Source organism: Pelodiscus sinensis, chromosome 6, assembly GCF_049634645.1.
Source record: "Pelodiscus sinensis isolate JC-2024 chromosome 6, ASM4963464v1, whole genome shotgun sequence".
In the NCBI taxonomy this organism is placed as follows: Eukaryota; Metazoa; Chordata; order Testudines; family Trionychidae; genus Pelodiscus; species Pelodiscus sinensis.
Genome location: NC_134716.1, coordinates 18,581,290 through 18,603,473, shown reverse-complemented (window position 1 = coordinate 18,603,473; position 22,184 = coordinate 18,581,290). Strand labels below are relative to the sequence as shown.

Below are 22,184 nucleotides of genomic sequence, written 5' to 3'. Positions count from 1 at the left end.
ACAGAATGGAAAATATCAGCATTTTTCAACAAATTTTAGGGATCTGCTGTAATTTTACTCCCATAAACCATCCTTCAGCAGATAGTTTTTAACAATGATCATGCTATCACATTTGCTTTTGTAACTAAACAATATTACAATATTCGCTCTATTTCCTAAATACAGGCAATGCTACAGTATTTACCTCTTTTGACCAGTGCTGAGCGATATACTGACCAAATGTGCTGTGTGTTACCACGTACACCACAGTTATAGCTAGATGCAAAAGCAAAGTGTTTCATGCCACCCACTCTAGTGTAACTTACAAATATATCTCTCTAAGGCTATGTCTTCACTATGGGATAGGAGTGTGAATCCCCTGCTCATGTACTCAGGCTAGTTCAGCCATAAATAGCAATGTAGCCCTGGTAGCACAGGTAGTGGCAGTGGAAATGTAGTTGATTTGCTTGGCTGTGGATGTGGTCTTGGCACAGCTCATCTGTGCCTCTGCTGCTACTGCCAGTACATTACACTGTGAGTTGTGCTTACTCCTGCTAGTTGTCATCGAGCTAGGGCAAATAGGTGTACTTGCCTAGATGAATCATACCCTTAGCTTGTAGGCTAGCCTGCATAGTAGGCTGTCCTTGCACATGTCATATTAGTGAAATCACAGAAATTAGATACCAGGCTAAAAATATAAAATTAATAGACTGTGCTCCTTTTTGGTTTTCATAAAATACCCTCTTGCTTTGTTAGCCTGGTAAAATTTGAACAGTCCTATCTAAGTTATGGGGTAGCTCTGGGCCACAGAACTACCAAGAATCTTTGTAGTGCTAGATATAGTACAGAATCTCTGTAGTAGCTTGGCGTGACATACCCCTCCACTAGGACATGTAAGAAGAGCCCTCAATAGATATCTTTCTGGATGTTTTCTTCAGAGCTAGCATTGCCTTGGGCAAATAAGGGAATTTTAGAACCCCTTTATGCCCTTTTTAAAAAAAAGCAAAGGCTAGCGTGAGGGGTCAGGATCTTGGTTGGGTTAGTTTGTTTGTGAGTTTCAGAGCCATGTTTCAAACAAATGCCCAACTGTAAGTATAAGCTAATGTATCCGTCAACAATTTTCCATCCAGGGCATCTTAAATCTAATCAATTTACTACAGATAAATTGGATTAAATTACCAAAATAAAGTCAAAATATGACTCAGATTAATATTGCTGAAAATGAGTGGGTAAACTAGAACTTGAGTCATATCTTTTGTCTTGCTGAAATATTTGACAATGCAGTTGTCCTAAGGCCACTAAATTATCAATCTGAAATGCTCTTCACATACTTGTTGTTTGAATGTTTTCTTAAGACAAATGCATACCTTATGTTTCACTTTTCTCCCCGAGTTAAAATAAGTAAGAAAATTTTATCCGAATTTTCATATTTATTTCACTTTTTAATCCACTTTATTTTTTCTGTCTTTTATTCATGCTCAAGGTAGAATATAACCAGTAAGGGAACTAGAGAGTCCATAGTTATTTAGAAGTTGCTTGTGCAGTCAGAAAAATAATTTGTCCCCTAGGAATAGGACTAAATCCTAATTATTTTTGTTGCACAAATAACCTCATTGAAGTCAATGGGACAACTCTCATGTGAGACACCATTAGGACTGGCCCATATTTTATATAATCCATTATCTTATTTTTAAACGCAGAATATTTCCTGGCCTGGGTATACCACACTTTGGTGAGTTGAATAAGAGCGAGTTTGACTATCTTGTTTCTTCCTTCTGGGTGTGGCGCTCAAATTTGCATACCTTCTTCCGGGTTTGTTTTTCCAGAAGAGGCTTTTCTGGCATTTGGCCCCATCTATACGGGGCCAAATGGAGGAAAAAAACAGTCTTTCAAAAGCCCCCTTATTCCTCGTAAAATGAGGTTTACAGGGGCTTTCTAAAGAGGATTTTTTTCCCGAACATTTGACCCCATGTAGATGGGGCCAAATGGTAGAAAAGCCTCTTCCGGGAAAAAAAAATGGAAGAAGGTATGCAAATGTGAGCACTATTTGCATAGCTCTTCCGAACAACCCTCCCTCCCCCCCCTCCATCCCCCAGTGTAGCTGTACCCTCTGTTCTAAGAAAATCGGAATGTCACAGTTAAGAAAAACATCCTTTGCTAGTATCTACTAGAAATATATTAGAATCGTAACGTCTATTGCTTTACATTAAATGTCATCTGGGACCTGCAGTGGATAGACACTGTATACCTGAATTTGTCACTTACATTTGTTATAAATGGGGAGAAGTCTAGTGGAAGAGGATGGGTTTGCTGTAAATAGTTTTACCTCTTGGTATTTGTGAGACTGTGGCAAAATACAGAAATACCAGATTCGCCTTCATAATCTATTCTTGTTCCAGCAAATTTGATATTCATACATTTGATTTACGTAGACTAACAGGTGAAACAATGATACAAAGAAAATATCACTGACATTTTGCTATAATATAAAATGTAGAATCAAGCTATTGCTGTTATAGGAACCCATCATACCGATGTGATTGACATTTTGTAACCTGACTTTAAAAAGTGACTAGAGGTTTGTGATAAACTTAAAAAACAACAAATGATCTGGTAGCACTAACAAAACATGTAGATAAAAACAACGAACGGTCTGGTAGCACTTCAGTGCTACCAGACCGTTTGTTGTTTTTTTCTGTAACAGACTAACTTGGCTACCCCGTGAAGCTCCAAAACATGTAGATGGTATCATGAGCTTTCGTGGGCACATCCCACTTCTTCAGATGACTGGAGTTTTAAGTGAGCTGTGCCCACTGCAGGTCCCTACATGTTTTGTTAGTCTATAAAGTGCTACCAGACTATTTGTTGTTTTTTAAGTTTATCCTGTACAGACAAACTCGGCTATCCCCTGAATCTAGAGGTTTGTGGTCTTTTATGTTTGAGTTCCCAATGTGAGATGCCTCAAAGGACCTCATTTTCAGAAAGCGTAGAGCACCTGCCCTCTGTAAAGTAAGATCCTCTAAGCTGGGTGCATCAGATCACCAATTGCTTCTGCAAATCTTGGTCTAAATTATTTCCACATAATATAGCATGTTCTAGAACATTTTCCTCATTACAAGACATCAACTTAACTCCTTTTCTCTTTGATGTAGCTGGCTTCTAGGTGAGCTTTCCTTTCTGAGCAGAGGTACCTGATGATGAAGCACATACCTAAATTGAAACATAAAATGTAAGTGCAGGGAAGCAGACTCCAAAAGCATGAGCATTCACCCAGAAAGAACAGTTGGACCTGCAATGGCAAACCTCAGTGAGGAGAGTCCAGTTGACCCAAATGCTCCTGTGGAGGAGCCTATTAAACCCAAAGGGAGTAAGGCATTTCTGGTTCTATATTCTTGTACTTAACCATACTATATTTTTTATATGTGACCTCAGTAAGTAAATCTAAACCATGCAGGATATCCGACATTCCTCTGGAATCCTTAAAACACATCTTCTACATAAAACACATCTGCTACATAAAAACTATTTTTCTTAATAGTTCTTCTCCCCATCCCTCTCTCTGGAAACAGGTACGGTAATTCACTTCCAAACGGGATGCTGGAATTCCAACCAGCCAACTTCTGAGCAAAATGAACTCCCTTTTAGCATGCAGGAATCAATGCAGGAACTGTGTGGGACAAGGACAAGGAGTTTTCATTGATTCAATTTTTACCTCCCCAGCCTTGTGAATTCCAGTATAGACATTAAGACCCTGTTCATAAGAGGTGAAAATCTTACCTACAAACAGCATTGCCAGGTACGTTTTTAGTATGTACGGGAAGTAGATCGATAAGGCAAATGGAAATGGCAGCCTGGTGGAGTATGTGCCGAAGGATTCAAAATAAGGCAGTGATTCATAGATGGCAAATGCTGCAAAATAATATTTTTAAAGTTTGAGATATAGGAAAAGACTAAGTGAAAGATCATCTCCAAGAAAGGGAAAACCATCTCCAAGAAAACTACTTTTAAGGCATGAATGTGGGTCTTGTGCAATCTACTGCCTTGTGAAATGTAATCTGTATAAAAGAGTGTCCTTGGGAGGCATACAGAGCTTTACTTTTAATTCATTTTCTTGGGACTGATAATCGTGGATAACTAGGATTAGCAAATATTTACTTGGTTCTCATTTCCCCTGGACATTCCAGCTACAGGTATAACTGCACACACTAGTGTAGGTACAGTAAGCTACTATATGCTGCAATGGTTTGATGCATCAATTTCAAGAAGGAGAAAGCTGCAGTAATGCATTGCCAGCTTTGTCTGTCGCCCTCCCCTGCTGGGTGCCTGTAGCTAAGGTACACTAAGAATTGTAGAACTGTCAGCATCTTTGGTTGATGTCCTGTGGCTTTCCTTATGTTAACAAGTTGTTAATTTTCCAGGAGAAAGAAAGGCCTTTGGAAATCAAGAAACAAAAAGCAAGCGAAAAGAAACAGGGAAAGATGGCTGAAAAAGCATGTAGATAAGAATAAAGGGATTAAACATGTCTTATTTTTCAAAAACACTGATCATCAAAATGGTTAAACCCAACTGAGTGACATTCAGTAAATAAGTAATTTGCTTCATGCCTATTCCTGGCCTTTTACCTTTAGCCAGAACTGACAGGGGATATAATGGAATCCATAGTGTGTAGTTTAGCCATGTCAGAGCGTCATAGTATGTTCCTGTCACTGATAACATGCAGTAAGTGTATCTGGAAATAAAAATGAGGGGAACTTGTGTTTATTTTTCAAACTCAAATAAAATAGGAATGAATAAACATCTTACTCAAAAAGTACTCACAATCAAACTGTTAAAACAATAGAATGCCAATTGAAATGTATTGAATATTTGTGGATGTTTTTCTACATTTTCAATATTGATTTCAATTACAACACAATACACAGTACTGTATAGTGCTCATATTATATAATTATTTTTGTTACAAATATATGCATTGTAAAATTAATAAAATACATAGTATTTTCAATTTTTTCCACAAATACTTAAGTGCAATCTTGCTATTATTACAGCATAAATTATATATGTATGGGGGGTTTGGTTACATAATTGCATTCAAAAACAGAACAATGTAAAGGTTAGAGTTGCTTACTTTATTTTTATGAGGTTACTTTGATTTCTTACCTGACCACATCCAGTAAATTCCAAAGGAAAAATAAAACACACACAATATATTTCCCTTGAACTTCTTCTTGACTGGTGATGACAACAAATAAAATGATGATTCTCTCACTTATCTGAAAAAAATTACAGTAAAAATGACCTAATCATATGTATGGTTTGTGTATCTCTGATTTCTGCCTCACTTCAGCAACAAGAATGTCATAACATTAAATCCAGCATCCCCTTCCATCCATCCCTCCTTGCTTCTGGCCTTCTTTCCTTCCTTGGATGCATTTATGCCTTTAGCAATACCAAAAATCCTGAAGGCCTGTGTGACTCTCCCAAAAATCTGACATTTAATCCACTCTGGATTATATTTGCATTAACAATATTTAAAATAAAGGGAAAAATTTGTAGCTAATGTAAACCAAAATAGTTATACAGATTTCGCACCAACTGGCTCACATAATCTGTTCTGTTTATTCTTATAGATTTAAAGTCACTATGAAGTCATGAAGTGAACACTGCAGAACTATAATATAATGAAGTTATCTATATCTTTATAGCACTTTTTTTTTAATCATTTACCATTTCCTTTATGAAACTTTTTGGACACAGACTGTAATTTTAATGAACAACAAAGCTCGTCCACATCTGTGTCATAAAGGAAAATGTCCACACATCAGCTTATTATTCATCATAGTGGTGCAAGGGCGGGTTTCCTGTTCCCGGTATTAGTCACTAGAAACTGAACACAGACCTCCTCGATGGATCCAGTTCCTCATCTTGAAAAATTTTAATGATTCCACAAATTTTAATTTTTGCTCTCTGACTACATCTCCCCCTTCAGATGTGAGCACTGGAAGTAATTTCTTATAGAGATGTGACTCATACTCCAGTCTCAGCCAGTGAGCAAATATTAAAGGAACTACAAAGCAGCATCAGAAATTACTAAACTAAAAAGCCACCAGCAATAATGCTGCTCAAGTCAGCATGGTTCCTCTCAGTCTTAGGGATCTGTCAACAAAGAACAATTGGCAGTGTTAGTACCACAGTAAATTGGGAAGGAAGAGAGAGTGTGTGTGTGTTTGTGTTTATTTAAAAGAAAAGAAAACATTGTGTTTCTTTTTGTGTAAATGAGTTTGTATGTGGCTTCCTGTTCTTTCTTTCTGCCTGCTTTTACAATTCCTAATTGACAATGGTAAAGTATTTGCTCTGATACTTTAAAAAAAAAATCCACTAAAACCCATGTCTTTTCATGTCCTCAATAAGGAGAAAGGAAGTATGTGCAGTCATATCACAAAACACAAATAGCATGGTTTCATTTTTCATTCATCCTTATTAAGTACATTAACATCAAAGTGGACTTTTCTTTCTCTCCCATCCTATCACAGCATCCACTCAGTTGTGTACATGAGCTCGTTTCCACAATACAATTTGACCATCTTATGAGTGAGCAAGACAGCATTAAATCAGACTGATTCCAGACAAAATAGACACGACAATCCCTTCCTGTAAATATTCTAGATCCCCAATGTCATCCTCAAATCTCTCCTTAAAATTCACCTTGAGGCTACGTCTAGACTGGCATGATTTTCTGGAAATGCTTTTAACGGAAAAGTTTTCAGTTAAAAGCATTTTTGGAAAAGTGTCTAGATTGGCAGGATGCTTTTCCGCAAAAGCACTTTTTGCGGAAAAGCGTCCGTGGCCAAACTAGACGCGCTTTTCCGCAAAAAAGCCCCGATCGCCATTTTTGCAATCGGGGCTTTTTTGCGGAAAACAAATTTCTGCTGTCTACACTGACCCTTTTGCGCAAAAGTTTTTCGGAAAAAGACTTTTGCCCGAACGGGAGCAGCATAGTATTTCCGCAAAAACACTGACAATCTTACATGAGATCGTCAGTGCTTTTGTGGAAATTCAAGCGGCCAGTGTAGACGGCTGACAAGTTTTTCCAGAAAAGCAGCTGCTTTTCCAGAAAAAGTGGCCAGTCTAGACACAGCCTGACTGTTCTATCTGTAAAACACTGTGAGCCACCCTGATTCTTTTAGAGAGAATTGTGGAGTAATTTGTCTGTCCTTCTGGACAACTGGGAACAATTATAGGAAGCCTCTGGAGGATTATCTAAATGCATGAGGGTATGTCTACACTGCCACCCTAGTTCGAACTAGGGTGGCTAATGTAGGCATTTGAACTTACAAATGAAGCCCAGGATTTAAATATCCCGGGCTTCATTTGCATATTCCCGGGCGCCGCCATTTTTAAATGCTCCGTAGTTCGAACTACCTGCCCGTGGCTAGACACGGCACGGACTAGGTAGTTCGAATTAAAGCTCCTAATTCGAACTACCATTATTCCTCCTGCACCTCTGCACTGTGGGACCAGCCCGGCAGCCCCCCAGCTGCTCTACCCCAGGCGTCGGCGAGAAAAGCCTGGTCTGCTGGGGGGGGGGCACACTTTTCTTGCCGCGGAGGACACGGGCGGCGGGACCGCGGCGCGTCTCGGCGGTCCTGCCACCCGTGTCCTCTGCGGCGAGAAAAGCCGCTCCGCGTCTCCCTGGTCTGCTGGGGGGAGCGCTAGCTCCGCATCTCCCTGGTCTGCTGGGGGGAAGTGCCCCCCGTGCCGCCAGAGGCGGCGACAGTGGGGGAAGTACCCCGCACTAGATGCGCCCCCCCCATTCGTAAGTAGGGGTCCGACTTAAGTCGGACTGACGTAACCCGGGGACTGCCTGTAGTTCTTCTATAATTAGTCTTCTCCCTGAGAAGGAAAGGAGTGCTGTGAAAGGCAGCATCTGGCTCTGTCTACAGGGGCTCTAGCACCTCTCCCAGTTCAGTTATTTCTTCCATGACTACCACCCAACATGGTTTATCTAGAGCAATAGTATTGTCATAGAATCATGTCTTCAAATGGGCTCTTGTGCTCTGAACTTCCATAGACTTTTATTATGAATGGAATTTACTGTCAGTACCAGAGAATGTGTGAGCTCAGTCAAGACTGACCTCTGTGCAGTAAAAGTCTTAGGCTTAGCAGCTAGCTGAAAGAGGCAGCAATGGTGGAGGGGAGGAGAGGTTGCAGTGGAGCAACCTCTGTGCATGGCAGGCCCAAGCTTGCCATGGACAGAGGCTGCCCTGTGGCAGCAGCCTCTGTTAGCTGTTGGTCTGAGCTCTCTGCAGGCAGAGGCAGCTCCAGCATTCCACGGAGCAACATCTGTCCACAGCAAGCCTGGGCCTTCCACAGAGAGAGGTTGCTCCGTGGCAGCAGGTCCTATCCGCAGGGGGTATGAGCTCCCCATAGACAGGGGTTGCTCCATGCCAAAGCAGCCTCTGTCTATGGGGAGCTCAGACCTGTATCAGAGGTAGCAGCACAGGGCAACAGGCAGGAGCCAGTCTGCACGGGAAGCCAGTTTTTAAACCGCATCTCCTCATGGACCAGCTCTTGCCTCCCACCACGTGCTACTGCTTCTGAGAGAGAAGCAGCAGCATGGGATGGCAGGGGGCTCCCCAGAAGAGGGGCTGGGAATGCAATGGCTGCCAGCTGTGCCTCCGGAGACTGTCAAATAATCGTCTAACTGCTAAAATTTGATGTGGCTACACAACTATTCAGTTACATGCTATCTAACATCCCTACTTTGCACCACTGACAGGAGCGTCAGTTTTTTCAATATTCACCTATGTGGCATTCTTGCCCTTTAGTTCCTAAACAGGAAAACCAAGAACTCTATGTTTACATAAATTCCAAAGTAGACGACAAGAGAGTGCTGGGGAGAATGTAACAGAATTCTCTCATTCTCTGCCAAAGCCCATAGCTTCTGTCTCTTGTGTTGTGTGTCTGCTCCCACAACAAAAGGTATGCACACAAAACCCTATAAAATGTCACAATCATGGGAGCTTTTTGTCAGTTGATATCGGGTCTAGACATGTGATTGGACTAATTCTTTATGAACTTTAATCCACTGAACTTTCAGTATAAGCATGGAACCTCTGCTCTTTTTTTACTTCCCAGCCCAGCATTTGATCAGATTTACATTATTGTTTTGGAAGATCAGAACATTGTTTGTCCCTACATTGTTCCTCTCCCCATGCCCACTCCTTTCTATAAGAGATCTTCCCCCTCAGGGAACACCTGCAAACCTGCCTCCTTTTCCAGCATTTCAACAGTGCCTGAAGATTTCTCAACCACCACTTTGCATTCCAATTGCCTTTCCTCCACACCTGTGGTTGGGCATGTGCTGAATCCCCATTGTTCCTTCCTGACTTAAAGCACTGGTTAGGAGGGGGCAGGCTGAGCCCAGCAGATAGAAAGTAGAGCCACTGGAAGTCCCTAAATGTGAAGCTTGTGCCCTATCTCCTCATGGCCCAGATCCTTTTTCTCCTGAGACAGTACCTCCTACTAGTGTCCCCAAAGCCTTAGAGAAGGCCTGGTACGCAAGCTATTTAATACCGTGAATACAATGTTCTCTCATTGAAGTCAATTGGAGGTATACACATCTTCCAGGAAAGACGTGAGGAGACGTCAACCCCTTGGCATTAGCCAGTTTCCTACACTGCTCTAGAAAGCACACACAATTGCCTGTGAAGGGAGTCTTCCCCTGATTCACCTCTACTGGTCATCCTTGTATGAGGTTGCTTTATATTTGTCTCTTTTTCCACTATATATTCGGGGATTTGATACTGATGAACACACCCTTAACTATAGGGTGAGGGAAAGGAAGTGAGTTAGAATTGCTAAAAGTTACATTGGGGATCATGCTGGGGCACTCTGCCCTGTAAGTATCTCCTAGTCACTCACTACAGGTCAGGTTAAAGTGTGTATTTCAAATGACAAAGAGCCAAGGATTTTCTGTACAGTATAAATTGACTTACCTGTAAAAACCTTGGGAGAAAACTGTTTTCTTCAATGCCAACTAGAATGTGCAGGAGCTCTAATATGGACAACGACTGACAAAGGCGCATTATGAGCCCTATAGAATAGAAGGTATCGGCCAAAGAATCTACAACCACAGGGGAGAAGAAAACATAGTGCCATTACTTAAATCTCTTAACTCTTTCTTTACCAAGCCTTGGACATGACCACTGACATGTCAAAAAGTAAAGTTCACATACGATCAGCCAGACTAGGTCAGACGAAAGGTCCATCTAGCCCAGTGTCCTGTCTGCCGACAGTGGCAAATGCCAAGAGCCACATTTCAGAGGGAATGAACAGAGCAGATAATAAGTGATACATCCCCTCCCGCCCATTCCCAGCTTCTGACAGATGCTAGGGACACTATTCCTGCCCCTCCTGGCTAATAGTCACTGATGGAACTAATCTCCATGAATTTATCTGGCTCATTTTTTAAGCCTGTTATGGTCTTGGACTTCATAATATCCTCTGGAAAGGAGTTCTACAGGTTGACTGTGTGTTGTGTGAAGACATATTTTCTTTTGTTTGTTTTAAACTTGCTATCTATTAATTTCATTTGATGACCCCTAGTTCTTGTGTTATGGGGAAGAGTTACAGTAATAACTCTTCTTTGTTCACTTTTTCCATGCAGATAATGCTTTTATAGACTTCTGTCATATGCCCCTTAATCATCTTTTTTTCCAAGAAGAAAAGTCCCAGTCTTATTAATCTCCTCATATGGCAGCTGTTCCATGCCCTTGTTCATTTTGTTGCCTTTTTCTGAAATTTTTCCAATGCCAAGATACTTTTTTTGAGATGAGGCAACCATATTTGGACACAGTATTTAAGGTGTAGGTGTACCATGGATTTGCATAGAGGCAATAAGATATTATTTGTCTAATTCTATATTACTTTCTTGATGATTCCTAAAATTCTGTTTGCTTCCTTTTTTTACTGTCATTACACTGAGTGTATGTTTTCAGAGAGCAATCCATAATGATTCCAAGATCTCTCTCTTGAATGGTAACATACAGTTTAGTCCCCATCACATTAAACTTATGGCTGTGATTCTATTTTCCAATATGCATTACTTTGCATTTTTCAACCTTAAACTTCACCTGCCATTTTGTAGTCCAGTCACCAACTTTTGTGAGATCCTTTTGAAGCTGTTTGCAGTCTGCTTTTGTCTTAACTATCTTGAGCAGTTTGTACCACCTGCAAATTTTTCCACTTCACTGTTTACCTCTTTCCTCCAGATAATTTATTAATATGTTGAATAGAATCAGTCCCAGTATGAAGCCCTGGAGGACACCTCTAGTAACCTCCTTTCATTGTGAAAACTGACCATTTATTTTTACCCTTTGTTTCCTAGCTCTTAACCAGTTATTGATCCATGAGATGAGCTTCCCTCTTATCCTATAACAACTCTGCTTAAAAGCCTTCGATAAGAGACTTTTGTCAAAGTGTTTCTGGAATGTAAATATACTATATCCACTGAATTCCCATGTCCATATGCGTGTTGGCCCCCTCAAAGAATTCTAATAGATTGGTGAAGCATGATTTCCTTTTACAGAAACCATGCTCACTCTTCCCCAATAAATTATGTTCATCTATGTGCCTGACAATTATGTTCTTTACTGTAGTGTCAACCAATTTGCCTGGTACAGAAGTTATATTTACTGGCTGTAATTGTCAGGATCACCACTAGACCCCCTTTTTAAAAATGAGAAGTGTCACATTAGTTCTCTTCCTGTCATTTGATATGGAAGATGATTTAAATGATAGGTTACAAAACACAGTTAGTAGTTCTGCAATTTCACATTTGAGTTCTTTCAGCTCTCTTGGGTGAATTCCATTTGGTCCTGACATTACTATTTGGATTGTCAAAACCAGTTACTAAAGACACCTCAGTCTGGGACAGTTTCTGAGATTTGTCACTTGAAAAGTATAGGTCAGGTTTGGGAATCTCCCTCACATCCTCTGCTGTGAAGACTGATGCAAAGAATTCATTTCATTTCTCTGCATATTCTTATTGTCTTTGGGTATGTCTACACAGAAACATTATTCTGGAATAACTGAAGTTATTCCAAAATAACATAGTGCACATCTACTCTACAAGCCTTTATTTCAAAACAATGTTGAGCTGGAGGACTTCTTACTCAGACTCATGGTAACCCTCATTTCATGAGGAATAAGGGAAGCTGAAGGAAGAGTGTTCTCCCTTCAACTTCCTACTGTGTAGACAGCGCCAAAAGCCGAATTAAGCTATTTCAGCTTCAGCTGCGCAATTGACAGCTTGATTCAACTTTAGCCCTGCTATGTAGACATACCCACTGAGTGCTCCTTTAGCATCTCAACCGTCCAGTGGCCCCACTGGTTGTTTAGCAGGATTCCTGCTTCTGATGTACTTTACAAAATTCTATTACTTTTTGAGATTGTACTTCAAATTCCTTTTTGGCCTTCATTTGCCATAGTTTATGCTCTTTTCTATTTTCCTTGCTAGGATTTAACTTCCACTTTTTAAACAATGCCTTTTTTTCCTTCCTTTTTTTGGTTCTCTTACTGTTTTGGTTTTTCTTTTAATTTGGAGGATACATTTAAGTTGGGCCTCTATTATGGTGTCTTTGAAAAGTTTCCATGCAGCTTGCAGGGATTTCACTTTTTGCATTGTTTAATTTCTGTTTAACTAACCTCCTCATTTGTGTGTAGTTCCCCTTTCCGAAATTAAATGCCACAGTGCTAGGAGGCTGTGGTGTTTTTTCCTGCCGTAAGGATGTTAAATTTAATTATATTATGGTCACTCTTTCCAAGCAGTCCAGCTATATTCACCTCTAGATCAGATCCTGTGCCCCACTTGGAACTAAATGAAGAATTGACTCTCCCATTGTGGATTCCAGAACCTGCTGCTCCAAGAAGCAGTCATTTAAGGTGTCAAGAAACTTTTATGTTTGTATCCTGTCCTGAAGTGGCATGTACCCAGTCAATATGGGGATAATTGAAATCCCACATTATTGAGTTTTTTATTTTTGTAGCCTCTCTACTCTCCCTTAACATTTCACAGTCTCTGTCACCATCCTGGTCAGATGGCCTCATGCCAGCAACATTTTGAAGCTGCATGAGACAAGCAGAAAAAGGATGTCTGGGGAGTGGTGGACATAGTGGGGATATTGAGGCTAGTATGAGAGAGTCTACCTCTCACGTACCTTTTTTAGTGAAGTGTATGCAACAAACACTGTCGCCAGAGGCATGTAGATTAGGCTACCAGACATAGTAAAATGAAGCGGCGGTTTAAATAATCGCCACTTCATTTAAATTTACATGGCTGCCACGCTGAGCTGACAAACAGCTGATCAGCTGTTTGTCAGCTCAGCGCGATAGTCTGGACGCGCGGGTGTCGACATCAAAGGTATTTGTCGACCACCCAGGTAAACCTCCTGGGATGAGGTTTACCTGGGTAGTCGACAAATACCTTTGATGTCGACACCCGCGCGTCCAGACTATCGCTCTGAGCCGACCAACAGCTGATCAGCTGTTTGTCGGCTCAGCGCGGCAGCCATGTAAATTTAAATGAAGCGGCGATTATTTAAATCGCCGCTTCATTTTACTATGTCTGGTAGCCTAATCTACATGCCTCTGGCGACAGAGGCATGTAGTCTAGACGTACCCAAAATCTGTGCAGGACCTGGATATCTGGTTTAAAAAACATTCCTCAGCAATAGAGAAAGCTTTTGGATTTGAGCTATATACTGTGACAGGGTCAGGTCAGAGGGGTACAAGAAAGTGATTGAAGGGAAGTATATTAGCTTTAGATTGTGTAAGTCTCTGTTCCCACGGTGAACTAACAGGGGCTAGTCCGGATCCAGCAGGAACTTGCCAGAATCAATCAGGGCAATTAAGCACCTGGAATCAGTCAGTTAAGAGGGCTTCCAGAGACAAGTGAACCAGGTTAGTTGGAACACTTGAGGCCAATTCAGAGCCAGCTGAGACTGGTTGAAAAGAGCTCCTCTGCAGTTAGTTCAGTGCGTGAGGAGCCAGAAGAAGCTGTGAAGGATCTATGAGGAGCAAGCACAAGTGAGTACCAGGAAAAAGAATTTGAGATAAGGAAGGTGCTGGGGAAGTAGCCCGGGGGTTTGTAGCTGTCATGCAGCTGATGTTGGAGACATTTACAGACAGCTGCATTCACAGGGTCCTGGGCTGGAACTAGGAGTAGAAAGTTCCCACCACCACTCACTTCCCATTTCCACTCAGCGACAGGACAGGTTGGGGGAAAGAAAGGGGTTCATCCAGCCCTGTATCATTTGGAGGGTCCACTGAGACTGTGGAGTTTTGTTTCTCTCTGTTATTCATGCTGGCCAATGATGAGAGGAACTCAACAAAAAGCAAGCTGATGCTCTAGGAATGGTGTCTAAATTGAGAGCTGCTGTGAGCCTTTGAAGCAAGCAATCCACCACAAAGGCCAGGACCCACCAAGGTTAAGTAAGGGTTTTGTAACAATATCTGTGTCCCTGACATAAGGCGTTTCACAAAATATCTGCTATCTGGATTTTTATAGTTTGTGGAAGACATTATCCTTTATATTACCACTCTTTCATTTCCTTTTGAACTCTGAAGTCCAGTCATTTTCTATGTCCCTCAATTTCATCCCAACATAGAGGCAAATAGAAGTCTTATCTTCCAAAATATTAAGGTAAGATGGATCAAATACTGCTTGATATTAAAGGTTCTTAAAAAAAAAAAAAACCCCACAACATTGCAGCAAAACTATAAATATAGTGTAGCTATATTGATATTGTTTTGTTCAGCCTATCCAATGCTCATCTACATTGAATGATGTAATATTCCATCAATCTTACTGAAATTATAACTTAACACAGAGTCCTAAGTTTGTTGGAAGTTTATGCCCAATTAGGGATTTTAAAGTAAAATAATGAAGCCATATAAAATGAATGGCCTTACCTTTCCCAAAAGACAAGAACCTGATAATCATATTTGTAAATATCCAGGAATGTCCACAGAATTGGATTAAATAATAGGTGAAGAGATAAGTGTTCATGGTACAGCTGTAAAGGTAAAAATAGTTAAATAAATAAACCCACAATGCATTACTTTGTATGATGCTGCTATTTGTTGTATTGTGCTCCATCCTCACGGTTCATGAATTTAACACAAATCAATCTGAAGTGCTTTTATGGCTGCCATCACTTCTGTCTCTGAGTACCTCAACTTTTCATGCATTTATCCTCACAGCATTCTAGTGACATAGGAAAATTCTGTTATTTCCATTTTACATATGAGGAATTGAGATACAGAGAGGCTAAGGCTATATCTACACTGTTTCCTGGGTAGCTGCTCTATATCGACTGGAGAGTTCTCCTATTAGTGTAATTAAACCTCTACCAATGAGTGGCCGTAGTTATGACAGCAGCCAAGAATCTCCCACTGATGTGGTGCTGTGAAAAAGTCCCCGACCAACACAAATTTTATAAATGAAAGTGCTAATGTAGACATAGCCTTGATATTTTCCTAAGAACACACAAAGTCTGTATCCCCCATCCATAGTTAGTGCACTAACTACAGGACTAGCTCATGATGGGGGAGACCTACTACAGCTCAAGGCCGTGGTAATCATTCACGTCCTTCAGGCCTGACACTTATAACTCATATCTCGGAATTAATCCTCATAGCCAGAAAAAGCTCCAACTAGTATACAATGAATAAGCCCAAAAGGTCACTATGGGTATGTCTACACTGCCACCCTAGTTCGAACTAGGGTGGCTAATGTAGGGAATCGAAGTTGCAAATGAAGCCCGGGATTTAAATATCCCGGGCTTCATTTGCATCTTGCCGGGCGCCGCCATTTTTAAATCCCCGTTCGTGCGGACTTCGTGCCCGTGGCTACACGCGGCACGGAGTAGGTAGTTCGAATTAGCCTCATTTGCAACTTCGATTGCCTACATTAGCCACCCTAGTTCGAACTAGGGTGGCAGTGTAGACATACCCTATGAGAATGTCACTCCAGTGTTCTTTTCTCCAGGCTTTCTGCCCACTGATCTTCCTATATACTTGGGATTGGCCCTGATTTCCTAGAAGTTCTCCCCTCTGATCATCACCAAGACCTTTCACAACAGTTACATTTTATTAGAATCATGTAGCCAACAGTGGCAGATTTGTGAGTATGGGAGGCTGAACTCGCACAGAAGCTAGACCTAGATTGTGGGATTTGCTTTTGCAAGGTCTTAGGATGACCCAGACACCGAATGACCTAATTCAAAATTAAATTCAAGTTCATCTGACACATTTTTCCATTGGTAATGTCTTTCTTCCTCTCTGACATAACCACTCAAGGAAGGAAGGAAGAAAAATTGAAGGTATTATTTCTATTTTCCATTACCCTGAGGTGCTCCAGTATTAGCCCAATGCAGCCTATATAAGATACGTTTGTACAGATGCATGATGGAAAAGTCCAATACAGTTTAATAATGACAGAGCCAATAGAAATATATAGATACCACTCCAAAAACCTCAGGACTGAACAGTGACCAACAACCATCTCTGTTGTGCATCTTACTGAACAAAGAAAAAATATAAATTCCTAAAATGGAAAAATAGTAAATTAAAAGCAGAAAAGAGGCATTGCTCTGTCAATTATCATTGATAACCAGTAATTGGATCCATATATTATAACAATAGGAAAAGTGTGAACATGTTGTTAGATATTTGGAGAAGTTCTGGCAAAATTCTCCACTGCTTAGTACAATCACGTAGGCTACATCTACACTACGAGTTTTCTCAGCAAAAAATGTGCTAATGAGGGACTCGTTTGCATCAGTTGTGATCTCATTTGCATATTTTCTGCCGATACATTTTTGTGCTGGGGTTTTTGTGCAAAAACAAGCAGTGTGGATGTTTTCTTTTTGCACAAATAACCCCTTTTCCAGAAGATCAGTATGCTCCAAAAAAGGAGGTAAGGACCTTGTGGGAAAAGGGATTTATGCGCAAAAGCCCCGGCACAAAAATGGATCCGCAGAAAATATGCAAATGATGATCGTGACTCATGCAACTGAGTCCCTCATTAGCATATTTTTTGCCGCAAAAACTTGTAATGTAGACGTAGCCATATTGATTCTAGTACCTGGGCTTTGCATTGTTTATATTCTTTGATATTCTCTCTTATATGTATAATTTGTAACATTCGTCTCCTTGTCCTCAATATATTTTGAAATGATTCCAAGAATTTTGGGGTATTCTTCTGAGCCTACAAATCCTGTAAAGTCTTAAAACACTTATGTGAGAACAAATGGTAACTAAGAGGATGTTTATAAATACTAACTATGCACTAGTGTTCTCCAATGTTTGATCAGTATACTTGTCATCTTGGTTTAAAACTCATCCTGATGAGCCGGATAAGTGCACAAGGCACTATGTTGTAACTGGAATCAATAGAGAAATGTTAGTCATTAATTGCAGCACCCCAAAATAAAAGCTTAAAATTATTTAAGTGAAGGCTTGACCTAAGGATGGCATTCCACGTTGTCTTATGTGGGAGCACATTGGAGTCGGGGATTTTCATACACCAGGTCAATAGTGGCTGAGAACATTGTTGTGTAAGAAGCATTCTTAGGCTGGTTGTTGGAAGTACTTTTCATTATTCCATGTGGACTTCTGGGACTAAACAAGAAGTCCCTTTGAGTAGCTCCAAAAGGAGTCTTATCTAGACCTCTTACCCTCTGGAAGGTCTCTGCCATGCAGGGCCTTTGAGGAAAGAGGGGATATCTGTCAAGGAAGAAAGATCACTTAAATGTAATGATAAATATATTTGAAAGTCTAATTGCTTTACCAAGACATTTCTTATCCATGAGTTGCAGCACCTTTTTATTCCTGAGGAGCAAAAGAAATGTTCTGAGAGGTAACACATTACTCCACTATCATCTGTTTCCACTTAAAGGGTCAATGTAAAAAGTGGGTGGCTTTAATCAGATTTCTTGCCTTTTTTTTTTGCTCACAGAAGGAATCCATCAACATTAGATAGTGCCATAGGATCAGCCTGAGAGAGAGAGCATGGCCTACTAGATAAAGCACAGGAAGGGAAGCCTGGAGATAGCTGTTCTATTTCTGCCTCTGTCACAAAATCTCACACTGCCTGTGTTTCACTGTCTGTAAAATAGAAATGATATGCAGGGGTGTTCTAAGAAAAAATCTCTTAATTTTGTCAAGTACTTTGAAGATCAAATAGAAGGTTCTATGAGAATTTTATTGTATTTCAATAACTTGCCTGTTTTGAGAATTGAATATAGAGACTTCACTAGGCAATTTGCAACAAACCCAACCTACCGAGTTTATTATGGGCAGTGTTTTAGTTGCGATTTTTATACCTTGATAATTGTTAATTTGCATAAATACATTGAGATTTCTATGATGTCGTGACCCAGTGAGAAGATGGATTCCAACTTGTTCAGAAGAAAAAATTTGCTTTTTTTTCTTGCACTCTTCCAGGTCTCGGAAATTGAGAGATTGCATTAGATATTGGATCTGTTTTCCCTCAGCACAAATAACTTGCAAACCAGTGGTGTCCTAGTTCCTGCTAAAATATACAGGCATAAAGCATATATTAATAATAAGCTATTTCAAAATAAGATGCTCAATTTGCATAGCTTATTTTGAATTAAGTTCTGCAGTATAGACACACCGTTACTAAAGTCTAGGTATGCACATTCATCGTTTCTTCCTTATCCACAAGCCTTGTTAGCTTTCTTTGATAAGATATCAGATTGCTTTGACATGATTTGTTCTTTACAAATTCATGCTGGCTGTTACCTATCACCTTATTTTCTTCCAGATGTTTGCAGATGATTTCCTTAATTACTTGCTCCATTATCTTTCCTGCACAGAAGTTAAACTGACTGCGCTGTAGTTTCCTGGGTTGTTCTTATTTCCCTTTTTATAGATGAGCACTATATTTGCCTTTTTTCAGTTTTCTGGAATCTCTCCTGAAGAGGGAGAAACAGTAATTTCCATGATTTTTCAATAATGATCGCTAAAAGCTCAGATGCTCAAGGAGCTGATAGAGAAGGTATTCTAGGATGCATTTCATCAGGCTCTGGTGACTTGCAGACATTAACTTTTTTCTAAGTAATTTTTAACTTGTTTTTTAATTTTATCTTTTAAACCCACCCCATTCCCACCAGCATTCACTATGTTAGGCATTCCTTCATCAGACTTCTTGGTGAAGTCCAAAACAAAAAAGTCTTTAAGCACCTCTGCCATTTCCAAGTTTCCTGTTATTGTTTCTCCCTCTTCAATGAGCAATGGGCCTACCCTGTCCTTGGTCTTCCTCTTGCTTCTAATATATTTATAGAATGTCTTCTTGTTACCCTTTATGTCTCTAGATAGTTTGAGCTTGTTTTGTGTCTTTGCCTTTCTAATCTTGCCCCTGCATACCTGTATTGTTTGCTAATATTCATCCTTTGTAATTTAACCTAGTTTCCACTTTTTATATGACCCCTTTTTGATTTTTAGATCATGAAATATCTCCTGGTTAAGTCAAGGTAGTCTCTTGCCATACTTTCTATCTTTCCTACACAGCGGAATAGTTTGCTTTTGGATCCTTAATAATGTCCCTTTGAAAAACTGCCAACTCTCTTCAGTTGTTTTTCCTTAGTCTTGCTTCCCATGGAATCTTACCTACCAGCTTTCTGAGTTTACTAATATCTGCCTTTCTGAAATCCATTGTCTCTATTTTGCTGTTCTCCTTTTTACCATTCCTTAGAATCATGAACTCTAGGATTTCATGATCACTTTCACCCATGCTGCCTTCTACTTTCAAATTCTCAACCAGTTCCTCCCTATTTATTAAAATCAAATCTAGAACAACCCCCCCCCCAGTAGCTTTTTCAACCTTCTGAAATAAAAAATTGTCTCCTATGCAGTCCAAAAATGATTGGATAATCTATGCTCTACTGTGTTAGTTCCCCAACATATGTCTGCATAGTTGAAAGTCCCTCATCACCACCACAAATTCTGTGCTTTGGATGATTTGGTATTGGTTTAAAAAAATCTTCATCCACCTCTTCTACCTGGGTAGGTGGTTTATAATATACCCCTATCAACACATCACTCTTGTTTTTTACCCCTTTTAAACCTAACCCAGAGACTCTCAACACATCTGGTTCCTATATCCATCTCCACCTCAGTCCAAGTGTGTACATTTTTAATATATAAGGCAGTGGTCCCCAACATGGTGCCCACAGGCACCATGGCGCCCGCGGGGCCATTTGTGTGCACCCGCCAAGTGCTCGGGGCTGTCCTGGCCCTGGGCACGTGGTGCATGCATGGTGCCGGAGCCGGACCCGAGCGCATGGCGCACGGTGAGTGCTGGCCCCGGGAGCGCTGCAAATTAGCCACCCGCACTCTGGGTGCGCGGCGCTTGGGGGGGGGCACTGGCCCCGGGCGCGCAGCGTTTGGCGGGGGGACACTGGCCCCGGGCATGCAAGTGTCCCCGCCCTCTGGGGCCCAGCAGGCGAACAGCCATGCCCCTTGGTGCCTGGCAGCCTCAGATGGTTGGGGACCACTGATATAAGGCAACACCTCCTCCCTTTTGTTCCCCACCTAGCCTTTCTGAGCTGTACCCTTCTATACCAATATTCCAATCATGCGTATTATCCCACCGTGTCTCTGTGATACCAGCTATGTCATAGTTGTGTTTATTTATTAGCACTTCTAGTTCTTCCTGCTTATTACCCACGCTTCTTGCATCTGTATACAGGCATCTAAGATACTGAGTTGATATTTCCTCCCAGTTCTGCCTTGTCTCTCCTCTCTATTACGATTCTAAATACAGTAGTACATTCAAAGGATACAGCTAGTGAGAACTCTGAACGTAGGTAGCTGTGGTTGCCCTAGGGCAGAGACTGAGGCCATGGCCGCTTCCTCTTCAAAGGGAGCCTCTCATAACAGCTTAAAGATCTTCTTAAAGCTATCTCCTATGCAGTTCCTCAGTGCCCCCAAGGGGAGGCTTGTCACCCAATGAAATAGACACGTGATGAAGCAACAGCTCATTGAAACCAGAGTGAGGATTTTTTTTTAATGAAAACCTATGAGAAAACCACCTCTGCTGCCCTTGTTTCCTTTAAGTCACATTGGTCTGAGCTCCTAGTTCAGCATTTCCTCCCCCCGCCCACCACAAGATTTACAGCTCAGAAGGAGGGTAACAACAATTGAGAATCAGCACAAAAGTGAGTTTTCCCTCCTGCACAACATCCCAGCACCCTTTGCCTTCCCCTCTTCTCTTCAGTTGAACAGTTTGAATGGCTTGTTTTTTTACCTTTGATCAAGAGTTACTAGTTGTGGCGCAGATGGGTCACTGCTGCAGAGTCTGTCTCCCTCTCTTCACAGCTGCAACAGCTGTTTACTAGGAGATAACCCCGCCTTCCCCTCCTCCCCAGTCCAAAGAACGTCACTGCAAGCAGCAGTACAGAGAAGTAGATACTTTCCTAGTAGAAAGGAAGGAACCACTAACTCAAGGGATCCTCGTTCATTTTATCAAACTTCTGCAGGCACTAGCCCAGGCCTGTTTGGGGTTTGTTTTGTTTTGTTTTGTTTTTTTGCGTTTATTATGAATAGCTCCTCGGAAGAGTTCCAGTAGTTTTTGTGGTTAGTCAGGAGGGCATTTTCAAAGGCCAGCAGAAAGTAAGCATGAATTACATGCAGATTATCACAGTATAGTTTTCCCCAGAATAAAGAATCCAATTAAATAACTATCCATCAATTCAAAAGATAAGATATACTGTTGGTATTTAATTTTCCTGAGATTCTAAGTGATTCTAAACAAATAACTATGCTACATATTGCAGTTTCTGTTACTCTGCTGAAAATAGAGACTGCAGTTTTTATGCCTATAGTTTGGATTTGTGAAAATGTTTGGATGTTTGACCAGATGCAATCCTGTATAACAAGATTTGCTGGCTGGATTTCATGTATTTAATCCAGGGATTGGGATTTGCATTTAAAATAATTTAGAAGATATTAAATAGACATGACAAAATATATCCAAATACCAACAACAAGGACACACGCAATGAGACACAGGACAAAGCAATCTGTAGTGATGGAGTAATTGAGAGAATGACGTGTCCCATTAGATTATATTACTTATCACTTTAGAGGCCAACAAGATGCATTGCAGAAGGTAC

The 22,184-nt window shown here is 40.8% G+C and overlaps 1 protein-coding gene across 4 annotated transcripts; it reads right to left on the bottom strand.

Annotated features, from left to right (window-relative positions):
* Positions 1-997: 997 nt before the first annotated feature.
* HACD4 (3-hydroxyacyl-CoA dehydratase 4) lies at positions 998-21,430 on the bottom strand. Of its 4 annotated transcripts, none has more exons than XM_075931488.1 (8): positions 21,317-21,415; positions 17,327-17,426; positions 14,953-15,056; positions 9,978-10,105; positions 5,140-5,252; positions 4,602-4,708; positions 3,757-3,888; positions 998-3,189 (listed from the first exon to the last, which is right to left on the bottom strand). In XM_075931488.1, exons 3-8 carry the CDS (start codon positions 15,047-15,049, stop codon positions 3,107-3,109), a joined length of 660 nt encoding a protein of 219 aa, XP_075787603.1. In that variant the 5' UTR covers positions 15,050-15,056; positions 17,327-17,426; positions 21,317-21,415; the 3' UTR covers positions 998-3,106. The 4 variants fall into 4 exon arrangements, with proteins under 4 accessions (XP_075787603.1, XP_075787601.1, XP_075787602.1 ...); XM_075931486.1 differs by having other exon boundaries at positions 17,327-17,769; positions 21,317-21,333; XM_075931487.1 differs by lacking the exon at positions 21,317-21,415 and adding an exon at positions 20,853-21,295 and having other exon boundaries at positions 17,327-17,748.
* Between the last annotated feature and the right edge of the window lie 754 nt (positions 21,431-22,184).

Coding starts and splice junctions, on each gene's coding strand:
- HACD4 (XM_014576986.3), bottom strand. CDS start 15,049: ATGAACACTTATCTCTTCACCTATTATTTAATCCAATTCTGTGGACAT. Junction 4,709..5,139: donor AATTTACTGGATGTGGTCAG/GTAAGAAATCAA, acceptor TTTTATTTCCAG/ATACACTTACTGCATGTTAT. Junction 3,190..3,756: donor CCTGGCAATGCTGTTTGTAG/GTAAGATTTTCA, acceptor GTTTCAATTTAG/GTATGTGCTTCATCATCAGG.